At 46.4% G+C, this 16,393-nt stretch overlaps 2 protein-coding genes across 15 annotated transcripts in view; one reads left to right on the top strand and one right to left on the bottom strand.

The window, feature by feature from the left end:
• The window catches only part of LOC107272798 (ecdysone-induced protein 74EF), an 81,309-nt gene that overhangs the window by 14,354 nt on the left and 50,562 nt on the right, over positions 1-16,393 (top strand). For 9 of the 13 annotated variants that reach the window (XM_025090095.1, XM_025090099.1, XM_025090096.1 and 6 more), the window contains 3 exons: positions 13,005-13,282; positions 13,369-13,639; positions 13,724-13,825. In XM_025090095.1, coding sequence (XP_024945863.1) covers positions 13,139-13,282; positions 13,369-13,639; positions 13,724-13,825 — 517 coding nt within the window. In that variant the 5' untranslated portion in view covers positions 13,005-13,138. Of the gene's footprint in view, positions 1-1,252; positions 1,384-12,722; positions 12,893-13,004; positions 13,283-13,368; positions 13,640-13,723; positions 13,826-16,393 lie in introns of those variants that run through there. The other 4 variants (XM_025090102.1, XM_025090101.1, XM_015750312.2 and 1 more) reach the window with 3 other exon arrangements.
• LOC107272801 (U7 snRNA-associated Sm-like protein LSm11) lies at positions 1,420-12,305 on the bottom strand. Of its 2 annotated transcripts, XM_015750315.2 has the most exons (5): positions 12,119-12,305; positions 11,963-12,029; positions 7,283-7,416; positions 5,377-5,515; positions 1,420-1,995 (listed from the first exon to the last, which is right to left on the bottom strand). In XM_015750315.2, exons 1-5 carry the CDS (start codon positions 12,296-12,298, stop codon positions 1,850-1,852), a joined length of 666 nt encoding a protein of 221 aa, XP_015605801.1. In that variant the 5' UTR covers positions 12,299-12,305; the 3' UTR covers positions 1,420-1,849. The 2 variants fall into 2 exon arrangements, with proteins under 2 accessions (XP_015605801.1, XP_024945875.1); XM_025090107.1 differs by lacking the exons at positions 11,963-12,029; positions 12,119-12,305 and adding an exon at positions 8,375-9,834.

Raw genomic sequence — 16,393 nt, 5'->3', positions numbered from 1 at the left:
CCCCGGCCCCATATGTGTCTGCATGGATGATACAACACACTCACTATTTCCTTTTAGTACGAGTATCTCTATATTTCCATCACTGTACGATCCTATCTCTCTCTCTCTCTCTCTCTCTCTGCCTGTATATAACTATATACACACACACATTGATAGAGCGACTAGGAAGTGCAAATCACGAACCTATCACACTACTCGCGGCAAACTCAACTATTCCCACTTCGTCAGGGACGTTTAAGAAGTTATTTTCAACATTCCGCCCCGCTTCTTGTCCCCCCGTACCTCTTAATCCTGATCACTGAACGTCTCGCGGATCACCAAGCATATGGCAGGATAATACATCTAAGGATAGTTACCTCAAAAAAAAAAGCGAATGATCCTGTACCATCGAATTATACTATCTTCAAATATTGTCATTTACACGCGATGTCATCGAATTCGTCGGACGTCTTATTTAATTTGACGCTCCATGACGATCGTTCAATATGGCGTCCGTCGTCTATTTGGCTACCGTCCCTCGGAGACACGCGGGGTTCAGTAAAAATTATTAACGGCAGCAGCAGGGCCGACCTCGTCGAGAATTTTCTACGAACGTCATTACGTTTCTCGGCGCGTCAAGGCCCGTCGGCCCTGAGTGTCATCGAGAAAACCGTAATCGTGCGGGAATAATGGAGAGCGGTTCCTCCTGCTCGTCCCTTCCCGCGCGATCCCTCACGTCCCGCTCGTCCCCCCTTACGCGACAACGACATAACCAATGATCATTGGCTGGTACGTATCCACGCTAGAAGTTTGTATACGTACGTCGTGTACGGAATAGATTTGCTCGCTGCTCGGTCGGTAACGTCGCGCTCTGCGCTCCTTGAAAATTCGGACGCGGCATCTCGCGGACGAAAGCGTCAAGCTCTGAATTCCGCCGCAGCAATTTGACGTCTCGTGAGATTTCCGCAATCGGAATAGGAAGGTGTCGAGTAACGACTAAGGTTATGGTTCTAAAAGTGCATTCACCCTGTGTACACTGTGTGTAGTGAGTGTGTATCACGGATTAGACAGACGCTCTGCTCTGTGGGAGAGTGACGAGGAGAGCGTGAGAGAGAGACGAAACCTAGGACTTTCTCCAGAGAGGGAAAGTGAGCACGAGTGAGAGGGTACCTCCACGGATTCACGTCCGTGCCCCTTGCTCTCGCGATTGATTATACTTCTTTCTGACGAGATATCCTTTTTTTTCTTCTTTTTCTCTCTCTCTCTCCTCGATCTGCCACGGCTTCCCTTACCTACCTCAGTCTCACCACCCCTCGCACCACTGCTCGACTGGCATTTGCTTTCACCGTGACTCCCGATGCACTTTGACTACGGCGACTCTGCGGGGTACAGGGGAAAAAGAAGGTACGAAATTTTTCGACGAATAAAAGAACGTGTAAATTAATTTTTGACGTGGTTTTTATTTTTTCAATTTATTCACCCACGCCAGGACGGTTCTCTATATATAGAACGGACTGCTGTATTGTCCGTTGTTGTTTATCGTCGAATGAAATTCGATCGAGTCCCCTTCAAATTTAATTTGCAAAAATTTTGACACTGAGTAATCTTACAATGGTCTTGCTTGTATTATGCTGTTATTGTGATTAATTTATGTATACGTTCTTATCAATAGGCTATTTGGTGTGTATAATCATATGGCGATTGGTAAGCGCCTTAGGTCGATTTTCATGATACACAACGATTGATCGATTATAATCCTATATTCCGTTTCACTTTCACGTTGATCAGGTTGCAATGGGCTTTATGTGCATATAGTAAATGTACCCTAGTATTATTCGTGACTGGCTATGTATATATTTGTATAATGGCGCTAGTCAATTTTCATTATAATGGCAATCTGCTCGCCTCGCAGTAGCAACTGCGTCACGTGCCTCTCCAGGGTCTCGATTTTTCCGTTACTTTCCTTCACGACTGTCCTGGGCATGTCGTCCGGCAGCTTGATGCTATCTGGTGGACCTGTCGGTGTACGAGAGAACATTAAAGGAGTTAATAAAGAATTTAATAAGTGCGCAAGATACGCGTGGTACATTAGTTGCCGGACTTTCCATTAAGTACAGCCGATAAATGTGTATGGCAACGGATCGCGCATGCGCATTGAAATTATATCAATGTCGAGAATTAAGACAGTAAGTTTATAACGGTGAAATTTTGTATGCTTATTAATACCACGGGGTAAATCGTACGTACAGGTGGCAGATTATTACGTACGACTTGTGAAAACGAGTGGGAAAGATGGCGGCGAAAGGTGACAGGGTGCTTCTGGGTAATGCATCGAATTCGTAACGTCAAAATAATCGTGTTAGTTTATTGTACGCTGGAAATTCTGTTAAACTTTATAAGTCGGTCGAGTGGATATGTATTTCGTAATGAGAGCGAATTGACAGAGAAATAAAAAGCAACAAGCGACATTACGGTAAACAAAGTGTCGACGGTTACTGCGCATGCGCTGGACGAAGTTAAAATTCCGGAAGATACATCGGAGCTCTCTTGAGTTACGTAATATATATGTATATATGGATTTAGCAATGTATTTTGAAAATTTGCATCGGACTAGAGTTACGAAGTGCAGAAAATAAACAATAACAGCTCCAAGAAGACGCGCACGCCCGTTACACGGGAAACCCGATAGTATCGCTACGTCGGCCATTGGACGTAACTCGTTGGCGATTGACCGTTACGTAATTTGAATTTTGATACATTGATTTTTACGTTAAAACAAAAGACTGGCCCAAGACGATTTGACGAGTGGTAACACTTGGACGGAGACGCGTACATTCTCCCAGGGTTACGAGAATTTCGATAGAGTTGCGCGTCGGGGTGAAATGTTGTTTATGTGCAGGCACGTGTCCGTAGACCTTGTGGTGGGGGGGTTGGAGGGGAGATGGAAGGGAGTACGCAGGGCGGGGAAAGAGTCGATCGTGAAAAGGGGCGTAGAGGGAAGAGATTTTGGTAGACTGTAAAAAAATATTTTGTAACGTCGATTATCAGTTGCGATCGTGGGAAATGTATTTTTCGATAAATCCACGTAAATTTGAATCGATTACGTGATCGTTGACATAACTGAATCTCGTATAGCTGTTTCGAGTGTGTATCTTATTGAAAATGATTATAGGATTCGAACAAGGGAAACTAAATCGAATTACGTAGAAGGGTGTAAATGCTTTCAAGCCGATCGAATTTGCGATTAATATACAAAACGACGAGTTTTCGAAAGTATGTCTGCCGTTATAGAAAGTATCGCACGAAGTAACATTATTGATTGACCGAAGTTCGTTTGGTATTTTCTATTACTTATCAGACCAATGGGATTCACAGTATTTTTCGCGCGTAGTTTCCACGTATCTCGTGCGATTGAGAATATCCTACAAAATTACTGAAAATTACGCTCGTGAGTAACGTCACGTCGGATCGTCCGTCGGCAACCGTCGTGTGCGGGATAAATGAAATAAATTTCGTTTGACGCTACAAAATCATTTTCTCAGCGTGGCGGGAGTAACAGCGTAAGGGGGACTGGGACACGTGTACCACCAACCATCGATCCTCAGCCGCTCTTCAAGGCCGTCGCTCCTGCCACCCTCAACCCCGTACCAACCCGCCCTCCCCCCCAGGTCCCCAAAGTACGTCAGTAGGCCAACTAACCCTGAACCCTATTGCGGACACACAACGCCCAAAGGATCTCAGTACCAAAATATAAGTAAACCCACTCCCCTCCGCCTGCCCCCTACTTCCCTACATAAGAAAAGCTTAAGGCCCCGTAAAAGCGATCGACAAGAAACACAAGATCATATTATTACAATAATATTCTCAGACGTCACGCCGTATCTGGATACAATTTTCTGATGGGGGGGATGAGATTTAAAAAAAATAATTTTTTTTTTTTTTTTTTTTTCATTACCTGCCAATCCCTGGTTCGTTCTCTGCGTTCGTAAAATCTCGGGAAGCACCGATGATTTACGTGGGTGAGTAGGAAATGAGAAACATGGCCTACAAAAAGTGTGACAAATAGGCTCGTGGTGGGTAAGGTAGGTAAGGTAGATTGGTCGGTAGGTGGTGGCGATGTTATTGGTGGTTTTGGTAGTGTTCCTCGTTCCCTTCCTCGTGACGTAGCTAACGGAGGTACCGAGCGAGGGCCGCAGTAGCGTCGCGATAGAGGTAAGGGACGGAGAGACGTGAACGGAGTGGGTGCGTAGGTAGGGACTGTGGATGTAGTAGAGGGTGTAAAAGGGAGGGGTGGCCTGAAAGACAGAGTAGAGAAAGGGAGAGATGTACAGGGCACGTGGACCTCGTATCGAACGTGGCACCACTACGTAGTCAAGGTCGGTCCTTGCCCTGACTCCTAACGCCACCCTTAAGGTTTTTCTTTTCATTTCGCGCCCTTACCTCAGTCTGTTACCGTAGGAGAAATGGGTGTGGGAGAGAAGGGGGGGGGGTGTAGGAGCACGAGCGCCACTGCCCACCTCCTCGTTTCCTAACCCCAACCTCCCTTACATCATCTACGAGACACATTCTTCCCCCAGCTACCCCGCGGTAATTCGAAACGTGCGTCGCGACACTTTCGACTATGACATAGGATTTCGGTGTATGAAATTAACACCATATTTGTTCTCTATCTCTCATTCTCTGGGGGAACGGACGTTTATCTGTTGACTAAAAATAAAATACAAGGATGACGATAATAAGAAAATTTATCATTTAACACCCTGAGCACCGCCCGAGCCACCCTGTATATCATGCATTAACCATTGTCAGGTTATTTTTCTTAAAAAAAAAATTCACAATTTAAATGAAACTTTTTGTTTTTGCTACCCCACTAGAGACCCCGGGCGTCCGTCGCGCATGTCGATACGCAATTGGCGCGAATCGCGTGCCCGCCGTGCTTCGAGCTTGAACGGCAAAGTATAACGATAAGAAGCCACCTCGTGTTCCTCTGGTTGGAGGCTGGTCCGATTAATATGAAGAGATAAGAAAGGGACGGGCTGCACCGGTGCGTTCGTAAATTGATGCAGCCCCGAACCGATGACAGATTGGCCCGAGGCGGCGATCGCAGGCCAACAGGTTCAGACAAGTTGAGAAACACGTCGCACCCGTTGCCGCGTACCCGTGGGTATTCCTGACCTCGTGGACGACGTGGAGAAAGGTGAAAGGTAGCCGGAGTATAGGAACAGGATCGTCCGACTTGGATCTGGATTATCTGGGAAGGATTAAATTAATAAGAAAATAATTAAATCAGCCGGACCCAATAATTATGTACTACGTGTTATGTATTAATTGACGTATCCAAGGCAACGAGCAATGCGTCGCTATTGTTGAGAACCACTGTGACAAACAATACTTAACCCAATGCAGGCGCCTTTCTTTTGACCTTACGAGTCCAGACTTCAAAGCAATCCTCCAATGCGAGATTCCAGTGCTTGTCGAAGGCGACCACGTATGCCTCCACGTGTCCTCTGATACCCCTCTCGTTCCTGGTGTAGATCTTGACCAAGAGAAGTAGCCGGGCAAGCATGCAAAGTAAGAAAAAAAAAAAAAAAATATTAAATAAAACTCCGGCTTGTGCAAGAAGCAATTTTACACTCTCTACTTACTACGGAGATAAATCTGCATAAGGCCCAATATTCAATCGTACCGTATTTTATATTTTTTATGGGTCTTCTTTTGTCATACAATCTCTCTTCGACTCTCTTTAATACTCGTATCATATACCGGCTACCACCTGGCTCGTATACGCATCAGAGACGCAAACGCTCAAAGACCCAGAATGCAGTTCTCGTCTGTTTATTACGTGCGAGGAGACAAGATAGGCGGCGCTGGGTTATGCGGAAGTGCGAGGCTTCTTTCAATGACTCCCGCGCTGTGGCGCTGCTATCGCTTTATAAGGAACGAACGCGCCGAAACAATAGAATGCAATTCGCGTAATACCTCGTGCCTTCGGCTTCGACCTATGACCTTTACAGTTGGGTGCAAGTAATTTCGCGATTGTGGCACCCTCTTTATTACGGTATCAAGCCTGACTTTAGATATTGCCATACACGGTATTAAGATCAGAGACAACCTTTTTTTTAGTTAAAAAATCGTTTTGACAAATTGATCAAAAAGGAAACCTAACCTGTAACGCGCCTGGTTTCTTATACGTGCTTAACGATACTCGGAGTAGCAAGGACCTTGAATACCGTTACATCAAGGAAAATGCATGATAATGGATGCTTCTCTTATAAGAATAATAAAAAATCTGCATAAACGATAACAAACATTGAAAAATGCATTGAACCTGCACTAGAAACATGATCGTACCCTAAGACCCAAGAACCCCGAACTTTGGGGGGGTAACATGACACAAAAATGACATCCAAATATAGATGTCCAGTATTTTGGTTGAAAAAAAAAACGTGACGGATTCAAAAATATCCTTTTCATCCCAACCGATATACATCTCAGCCTCATGTCATTCCCGTCGCAATCAACAACAACCCCCCACATCCCTAGGAGCCAATCACGTGCCAAAGTATAAGGGGGGTGCCAAAGGAGCATGACCTATCGAGGACATTGGGTAGGAATCCCGGGATATGACCTTGTCTTTGCAAAGTTGGCGTAGATGGCCTAGTACCAGGGCCGTACGTACGTATAGCGAGCGGGGGTGCAAAGACCAGCAGCATAGAGTCCTAAGGGGTGGTTAGCATAGCTAGGGTGTTCCAGGTGGGAGGAGGGGTTGGCTGCAAGGGGTTTGGTCTCCATGACTACGAGTGTTGACCCTAACCAAGTCGTTCTACCTCTCGAAAGAGCCCTCGTATTCGCATTCGCGAAACTGTGTCACGGTACAGCGGCACGACATAGCACGCCTTCGCCCCCCACCTAATTCAAGAATGAAAGAGAGAGAGAGAGAGAGAGACCCTTACAACCCACATAACCTCCAATCACCTTTGCCACCTCGCCACATGTCTCTTTCACCTCCTTGGTTACAAGCTCAGAGCCCAGAAATGGCACACGTGGGTGTCGGGTCCCGTGAGGTTAGGGACCTAGCCTAACCTGTCTTATAGTTGGCAACGAGTAGATCAAGTGATTTTCTCTCTTTACTTTTCGTCTCCTTCCTTTCTCGATCCCTCAAGTATCGTTTTTCTCTCTCGCTCGAGTCACAGCCACATTAGACCGGTAGACTTCAGCCAGGACTCTGTCCTTTGATTGTCTCATTGGATCATCCCTTCCATGCAAGACCTTCTCCTTTCTTCCTCTTCTCTCGTCCGTTTACCTTGACTCGCGTTCTTGACTGCATATACCGGTACAGAGCGCCCAGTGGTCCGAAGGTGCGTTCCATCTTCGTCAGGACATTGCGACTCCTGGTTAGGTCGTTCCCTCGGCCCGGTTTCGTTCTCTTCACCGGTTCTGAAATAAGTACGAGAATCACCTTGATATTACGGTAAACAAACCTTCTATCGCCACGTGAATTTCATCGGACGGTTATCGGATAGGGATGACGAGTCTAAAAATGTCACTTCAAGTCAATGACGACTGATAAGACCATAATGGACTGATTCCTGACCAGTCGATATCTCCGCGAATACCCATCGGCACTTATTAATCCAAAAGCGAAAAGAATTCTTAAAAAAAAAATCTCCATAAAAGATTACCCATAACCTCCAAGCCAATGTGCAAGCCTGACCAGTAAAAGTTGTTGTACCTGTAGATGGTAAAGCAGATTGATAAAAAAAGATGCAGTCATTTCTTTCACTGAATAAACTGTGCACTCTCTGCGCCTTTCGGAAAGGTGGAAGCATAGAAAGTAAAACATACATTGCGATTGGACCTGCATGGCAGACGACGGGTAGGAGGAGCGCTGCAGAGTTATGTAAAGTAAACTCGTAGCGGTTTGTACTCGCGAGAGGAGAGTGCACGCGAGGAGAGAGTATGGGAGGGAGGGGGGAGAGAGAGAGGAAGAGATACAAGACAGCGGAGTCCTGCACTATGCGTAGTCGAGTTTTAATAGGTATACACTATGTATGTATGTAGGATAGCGATAGGTATGAGTCGGCGCATGCGCTGTGCTGCGTCTCGTGAGCGAGTGCAACAAGAGAGACGAAGATGGACGTATTACGGTATACGACTCGGGCAGAATGGTCTTCGGCGTAGCGACTTACGGCCGCGAATTGGCTTTCTCCGATAACTTTCATCCATCGGTAGTTGCCTTCTGGATCCCCTTCGTTTGCCCCACGTTTCGTCCACACGGGTTGTGTGCACGCTCGCTGTGGAGAACGACGCAGGGGAACCCCCTAATCCCCACGTACACTCTCGGCCAAGATTTCCCCTCTCTCCCCTTGGCCATCGGAGCTGCCTTCTTTTTCACCTTTCTTTGTTGTCTCTTTTCTGCGTTGTATACGCGGCCGCACTTTCACTATCGCCAGGGCACCGACGCCTGGGGACGCCCGGAGACGCCTCGCGTCGTCGACTTCGTTCGCTTGCACGGAGAAAGGGGCTGTGCTGTTGGGAAAAAGATTTGAGAGAGATGGATACGTAGAGAGAGACCCTGTGGTAGGATATAGATACGTGTGTGTGTGAGAGAGAGAGAGAGAGTGCGCGTAGAAAATAAATATGGCCGCCGCTTTATACTTTACGCAATAGTCATTCTCGGATTCCATTGGACTGATGATTTTCATGAACTTTCTGTCGTTGTCAGATGCAGATACATGCGCATGTACTTTAAAGATACTTTCTGTTGACTTTCTGACTTATGGATTTTTGGTTTATTCAGAAACAATTGTTTCTTTTGTCCTATTAAAAACTTTCTTCCTACAGTTGGTTTAAGCTCTCTTTGCTGTTATTGTACATCTCGGCGCGCGATTTAACCCACCTTCTAGAAGGTTCGCGCGTGTGCTTCGGAAGACAACCGTTATGCCGTGAGTCGAGGTACAGGGGGAGACGTGGTGTTGAAAGTGGTCGGGGAGTTAGAGAGAGAGAGAAAGAGAGAGAGAGAGAGAGAGAGAGTAAGAGAGTATGGAACGACAAGAGAGATGCGGGCAGTGGGATCGATTGTCAACGATTAAGGAATATCGCTTAACTTCACCTATACGGCAATTATTAATTAGTAATATTAATTGCCGTATTTTATAACTGTAGATGTATGAGTAAAATTTGCGTCTCGATCAACGCGAAGAGAGAAGACTCGTAAGAGACTCCTACGATCGATCCAGATCTGTGAGGGAAACGACAAAAAATTCGCGTAACACGGGACAATTCTGTGGTAAAAGTTACGAAAAAGTTTAAAGAAGAAAGTTAAGTAGGACAGACGTAAAAAGTCAGCTGTCCAAGTTTAGAGTTAGGAGTGTTCAACCCTTTTGGAAAAAAAAATTAATGTGAAAAAATTGGAGCAGTTTTTAAAAAGTCATTTAACGTTTAAAAAAAGCCAACGAGAGTCACGCAGTCAAGTAACGTCCATTCGCAGGGAATAATTCGCGTTGCTCTTTCCTCCCTTCACCACCCTGGATCATCAACCCCTTGACACACAGAAGGGATAAGCCAGGAAGATAATCTTCACGAGTCCAACTGATCCGTACGGGCAAACCAGGTAGCGTAGAGGCCGCATACGAAAATACGGTAAAGGAGGGCCCTGTACCCGCGGATGATCCCCAGGTTGAGTCGCGCTGGGTTCAACGTCCTGGCGGGCAGCGCACCCGAGCCGAGCAGGCAGGCGAAGCAAGCAGCCACCAGACCTCTCCACATATACCTTGCTTACTCTCGCATTTGCTTTACGCGAACTAGCCGTAGGTACTGTTACTTCTCGAGGTGGCCCTTTACCTCCTCGTCTTCCTCCTACCTCATCTTGGAGTACCCACTGGTGGGTGCCAGTAACAGCAGAAGCATTGCTCTATGCTGGTTGGCATGGTCCCACCTGGTAGCAGGATGATCCGGAGGATGATCCAGGTTCCCAGGATACCTGACTCCTCTGACGCTGACCCGGGTACTTGCGAGGAAGCTGGAGAAAGATGAGGCTTAATGAGGAGCCAGTAAAAAAGAACCAGCAAGGTCTCTCCTCTTAGGCACACCGAGTCATGACCTGGAGAAGCGTTAGAGAGTCAGACGATGGAAGTGGTGGCACGGGGGGATAGAGGGTGAAACGCTACCGATTCGGCGTGCCCGATAGTCATCTGTTACGTTGGGATAGGTCGGCGCGTACACAGAGCCAGGAATTGGATCGTCCCGTATACCGGGTGTCGCGGAAGCACTGCTCTCCGGTTACGTTACGGTGGCTGTCCCTTCTATCAGCTCTGCCATTAACCGTAGGAGTGTGCGTTAGCGACTTCATCCGCAAGCCAGGAACGCCCTGTCCTCGACTCTTTGACACGTGCTTCCGGGGTGATAAACAGGTACAGTGAACCTTAAAGGAGAACCCTAAGAGAAAGATAGTAAAATTATTTTACACATTCCTTCCTATCTCCTCCGGTGTAAAGACTGGTAAAAAAAAAATTACCAAAATTTTCATCATCCAATCTTCGTCCTGGTCGTTACCCACTGCCAGGAGGGGGTCCTTCGTCAGGATTGTGTAAACCCTCCTGTCTTGCGACTAGTATCACCGAGTGGACAGGGTTGAATCTTTACGTAGTACATCGGCGTTGGGAAAATTCAGGCTTTCGAAGATGGCCAGCCTGGGGAGCCTCGAGTTGAGTCGAGGTCGACGCCCGGGCGCAACAAGTGCTGCACTCCGTACGTACACACCGCTAACACTACCTCCTCGTCCTCCGTCCCGCCTTGCTCCTCACCACGGAGGCTCCATCCCTCGCCAGGCCGATCGTTCCCCTCTGTCCCTCTGGCCGCGGTACCTACCCTCAGGAAGGAGAGTAGGTATACCTCGTCTCCGCGAGCAAACTCCTCCCCGTGCAGCTATCCCGCAAGCATTACACACTATGACTCTTTACACGAGAATATCGGTGCGCGTACGCAGCGCGCGCCGCGCCGCCTCAACGCTATACGTAAATATAAAACTGCACTGGGTCAGGGATCCGTAATTTATCGTCTGCCTCGTGTAATTGGCCGCTCGCCAATAGATACCAGGGTACGCGGGGACGTGGTGGCCTACGAGACCGTCGTCTAGCCTCACTCGCTTTTGCACGTATTGCTCCTCCTTCTGTTCCTCTCTTCGTTTGCTCTTTGTGCACCCCCCGTATACGCACTTCCCACTACTGACTGCTTTTCTTTTTTCTCTCCTCTTTCCTTTCTCTCTCCTCTCTTCTTCTTCGCGCCACATACAATGGACTTCTTTCCTGGAGAAAAGAGCAGATTGCAAATTCGGTAGTCTTTTCAAAGTTGCATAAGCTCGCCCTTGGAATTCCTGTACTGGTAACGGTACACTGGAATCGTATTCTTGATCCTCTGAGAAATAACGATTTGTTTTACAACGCAGCTGCCTTGGAGAATATTATGGTATTTTTGAGAACTGGTATACTCGTATCGTGGATCTCTGGATTGTTCCCACGTTTTCTAGGTACGCCTCTCGTTGAATTTGGAGGAGAGTCTATTCGTAGTCGTTTTACTAGTGGACAGTAAATTAAATTTAATGTGTTAACTTTTTTTTAAATGTGGATAATGGAAAGTTGATGTTACCTGTTATACCGTTATGATTAGGTATCAATTTAATGACGTTCGCAATGAAGGAGATTTGGCGTATTTTTATTGTACGGTATTGTTTCAGTGATGAAATTCGTAGAGAACGTATCGGTTAGGACTCAAAGTTGTAGTTGAATCCGATTCAGATCGTTTATCATGAATGAAATCATTGGCTGGGATTCTCCGTGTTAGTTTTGTGCGAAAGATGCGCGGTGTGAGTGTCGGCATCTACCATGAAACTCTCAAAGCTTCTTGAAGCGTCACGGTATAACCTTACTCGGGTGACGTAAAATAACGACGTGTAAATAAAAGGTTAAGAAATTAAATATCTCACCTTGATGCGGTAAAAATCTTCGCTTAGCGTATTCTTCCACTTCCGCTTTGGTATTGTTGTTGCCTCCCTGAAATTATAACGTGTTCAAACAACGAGGACTGGAGAACATTTGAACAAAAAAAACTTGTTGCTCTCGGGCCACAATTCGGAACGCACTTTTTTCCCAGGAAAGCTTATACCCTTCGCGACGGACTCGTATTTATTGAGATTATCGTAAATCGGAGCCGTGGCTGACGGGATTCGAGTTTTAGACGAATACAGCGCTTTTAGTGGATCGAAGTTCTCGCTTCTGGCATTTAAACTCTCGTCGGACGAGCTGTCGGTTCCGTCCGCCATTATGAAACTGAAGGGCTACGTGTCTCCCAATATTGCCAAAAGATGGCAGTCTTGATCACTGACTAAGGGCGCCATCTGTGATTTTTAAATTGAAACTAGTTCCAAAATATTGGTTTGTCATAGTTGTCATTTGAGTTCTTTTTTTTTTTTATATGAGAGCGTAGTTTGTAAAAAGATTTCGACCTGAAAGAATCGTGAGGAACTGGTTGCGTGATTTCCTTAACGAAGCGATACATTTTCGAATAAATAGACGGAGGATGTTAACCTCCCCGCGGTAGAAACTTTCTTTCTCGGGTTGTCGATTACGTAAATTCCCGTAGAAGCTGCATAGAAATGCAGCGGTCAGGAGGAGGGGGTGAGGTTACGCGCGCGCTCACAGGAAGTGAAACAACCTACAGAAAGAAAGTTTTCACTCTGTGTTTTCACTTTCATGGAAATGCCAAGACCTGGTCGCGCTACCGTAACACGCATTAGCGTCTATCGCTTTATCAGTATCGTTCGAGTTTAGCAATCTCGCGATCACTTGTAATTATAACCTACAACGATGACCGTTCACGGTCCGTTTGTAGGTTTATCCAGATTCCGCGTGAAAAGGTATAACAATAAAAAGAAAGAAAGTAACAATACGAAAATAAACTTGAATAAGGAAAGGAGAAAAGGATTTTGCAAAAGACTTTACGTAACGTTCCTGGTTACGATTTTGTAGGAGAAGCAGAGGCTGTAGTAACCAGGGCTGTAGTGAAGAGAGGAGTCAAAGGGCGCGGGCGATCCGGAGGTGGTTTTGGATGTTAGAAGGCGCGGGGGTGGCTAAAGAGGCCCCACCGCAGGGTACGGGTCCCGATGCCGGTCCCCGTATCGCAGACTCTTACACTAACCTCCACCCTCGTACCCAAGGAGGAGTCAAACATGCCCTTCATAGACGACGAGCTACTTTGGTGCCCTGACAACGACGGCAAGATGGTCGACTTAACCCAATGCCTACAGGTTGGTGCGCTCCTATCGTCGCCACGATCAGTCTCAGTTGGTACTTTGTAGAGATCAGTCGGTATCTCCGTTTTCTGTTTTACCAGGAGAGCAGCACCGGCCAGTCCGTTGAGTTCTCGGCTATGGAATTGACAGCCCTTGTTGGAGCACCGGCTGCTCCAAATGTACCTGCGGAAGACAGCGAAGATATGTCTGGTGTCGCCAGCGAGGAACCATTCGATACGCTCGATACCTTCCTCAGAGAAATTCAGGCAGACTTGGCCGAAGCAAGTCAACCTACGTCGACGACTTCCTCCACGACACCTTCCTGCAGGCGACAGAGGTACAACATCGCAGCCGCCAATCCTCTATTAGCAGGTAAATTTATTCCTGTGCAAATTAACTCGGAGCGTACGCTTTGCAAAATGATTGGATCTAAAACTCGTTTTGATTTTATTCTAGAAAAGTTAGCAGCCCCTTCGTCACAAGCATCCCCTACGTGTATACCCTACGCTACGAGAGCGGAGATCAAGACGGAGAACATTCAACCTGAGACCAGTAAAGGTAGGATTTTTATACTTTTACTACTATCACTGTCAACCTATTCAACGAGCAAGATTTTGTTTATGTCGCCGTTTATAGTACTACCAACGTTGACTCGAGAATAGGTATATTATTGGATCTGGTGTTATCTAAGCTTGTGTATCGTGGCCCCTCATATACCGAGTTAATCGATAAAAATTCTAACGTTTTTAATGCCCCGAAAAACAGTGACCACTATTAACCAATAAAATAATCAACGGTGAAATCGCGCGTGCAAAATATCATTTATTATTTTTTAATGAACGATTACAAACAAGTTTGTAAAAACAATTTATTCGTGCTAACAAAGCTCTAGCTTTTTCAACTCTCAACCGGTACCATTCTTATCAGTCTGACAGACTCCTGGAGCACTGAACACACAGAAATGTCTAGTATATCTATCTTCAGTCAACACTGTCAATAAGAATACTGATCATGTGTTGCATACACGATCCCTACATTACCCAACAAGAGTACTATTTCTGTCGGTAAAACAGTACCATGCCGCCGGCATAACAGAAACACGCATGTCCTGCTTAATTGTGGTAAGTTACCTTACCGACTTCCACGCGAACATTGCGGCCAGTAGATAATATAGTTTTCTACACTATCTACAACGATATATAAAACTCTTGGCGCGCGACAAAGCGAAATCGACGGTCTACGACTTCGAAAGGGAAACCGGCCAAGGCCCCACGAATTACGAACAGACATCCGCGTTAGCAATAATTGCGTACGCGCTCGTGTACTTGAAAAATATATACGAGCGCACACACATGCGCTGCCCGTGAGCCGCGGAGTGGCATGGGCTTATGTGCGTGGCCCAATTCTTACAATTTACAGCCGTGTCGTAACGTAATGTGTGGACGCGATTTGCCCCGGTGTGCATATCTCTTACTTCACACGAGCCAAAGGAAGACCGTGAATCGTAATACGCGCTCATGCATCACAATCCGTTTTCACGATTTTTATGTTTTTCCCATCTTTTATTCTTTTTTTTCTTCTTCTCTGCACTGTACCGCGGTGTCTCCCAACATATCGCGTTTGTTTTTCCGTCAGGACACGCGCGTCTCGACCGTCCTCAGTACCACTCTGTATATTGCGCATGCCATTGCCATTATGTATTTACGTGCAGTATAGACGCACAACGCCATCGGTGGTAACGACCTTTTCTAGGTCAGTCGCGAATAGACGTTCTATCCAACGTCGTCGTGGGTACCTTTTTCCATTTCGACCTCCTTACAATCGTTTGGTTTTTCTACGTCTGCTTTTTTCCCCTTTACTCCCTTATATTACACCGATAGAGCAGGAATACGCCTGTCTACCTTCCTTATGGTACGAACAGCGGTAATTTCCTCTTTGCCTCTTGCGAACGAAGAATGGTATATACATCCCCATTATATCTTTTCTGAAACACACATATATATATATATATATATATATATATATATATATATATATATAACCAGTGTTGGGTACATTATCAAACGACAGAACCTACACGCGCAGAAACCTTCCAGCGAGAACCTTCGAGAACCTTCGAGAACCTCGTTCCAACTGTCTGAACACTAATCTGCTCGCCATTCCCGAGACTTCTCCTTTGATCAAAAGCTTCTTCAGACTCCGGAGTCCTTTGACTCGTGCTTCATTCAGTTTCCAAGTATCGGTTAGTTTTTCGTGTCTCGTTGAAGCACTTTTTCGATCTCGGCAATGAATAGGACAGAAATCGTTCCCAGGGTGATATCCATTGATTCTCGAGTCACGCTCTAGGATCGCCGTCGAGGCGGCGGGTGAGTCTCGTAAATAACCTCTGAATTCTCTGTGATCTTTCACCCTGACCAACATCGCCCTTTTCTCTTTTTATTACAGGGTTTCGTTTTCCTCTCGCTTATGATCGCCACCAAGCGGTGATACGCGATACTACAAAGTGGTAACCCTCCACCCATGTAAAGACCCCCTTCATCTTACCCCCTACTGCATACAGCTGTCTGTCCCTCGAAACACTTGTCGCTACCCTTGTTCTCCTGACCCTCCCCAAAACACATAAATTCAAGCCGGCACTCAGAAATAGACGAGTCATTCGTCTCTCCCTCCTTCTTACCTACGTTCTACGCTGTCGCCATCTAGCAGCGACACCACGAAAACTCTCTTACGTGATCCCCTCGCTCGGCGCTCGGCGCGGGTTTCCTCGTCCAGGAATACCGTAACAGGTGTACGTAGCGTGCCTCTCTGTTGCGAAATTTGAGCATTTCTCGGAGTTTCCTAGTTGAACTTCCCCTTCTCTTTTTTTTCCCCCCCAATCGTCGTCTAACTGCTTCTTACCATCCTTTGTTTTTTTTTCCTTTTTTTTTTTAAATCTAGAAACTCCCTGAAACTCGAGCACCGATTCTCCATGGGAGTCCCGAGCAGTCGCAGCCGCTAGTAATAACCACATAAATCTCACGTTAAAGAAACACCAAAGGGACCGTGTTGGTAGCGTCTGTCTCTTAGTGAGATTTCAAGAAACTGGATTCCAAGGTCCATCAGTGACCTACCCCCCCCCCCCCCCCC

Source organism: Cephus cinctus, unplaced genomic scaffold (assembly GCF_000341935.2).
Source record: "Cephus cinctus unplaced genomic scaffold, Ccin1 Ccin1_scaffold1289, whole genome shotgun sequence".
NCBI classification, from domain to species: Eukaryota; Metazoa; Arthropoda; class Insecta; order Hymenoptera; family Cephidae; genus Cephus; species Cephus cinctus.
Note: the sequence above shows the minus strand (reverse complement) of the source record. Positions and strands in the feature narration are given on the sequence as shown.

What these genes read in the sequence shown, in the direction of transcription:
- LOC107272801 (XM_025090107.1), bottom strand. Translation starts at nt 8,684, where the DNA reads ATGAAAATCATCAGTCCAATGGAATCCGAGAATGACTATTGCGTAAAG. An exon ending in AAAAGAGACAACAAAGAAAG is followed by an intron (nt 7,417 to 8,374) that starts GTGAAAAAGAAG and finishes TACTTATTTCAG; the next exon opens with AACCGGTGAAGAGAACGAAA. An exon ending in AGTCAAGAACGCGAGTCAAG is followed by an intron (nt 5,516 to 7,282) that starts GTAAACGGACGA and finishes CTCTTGGTCAAG; the next exon opens with ATCTACACCAGGAACGAGAG.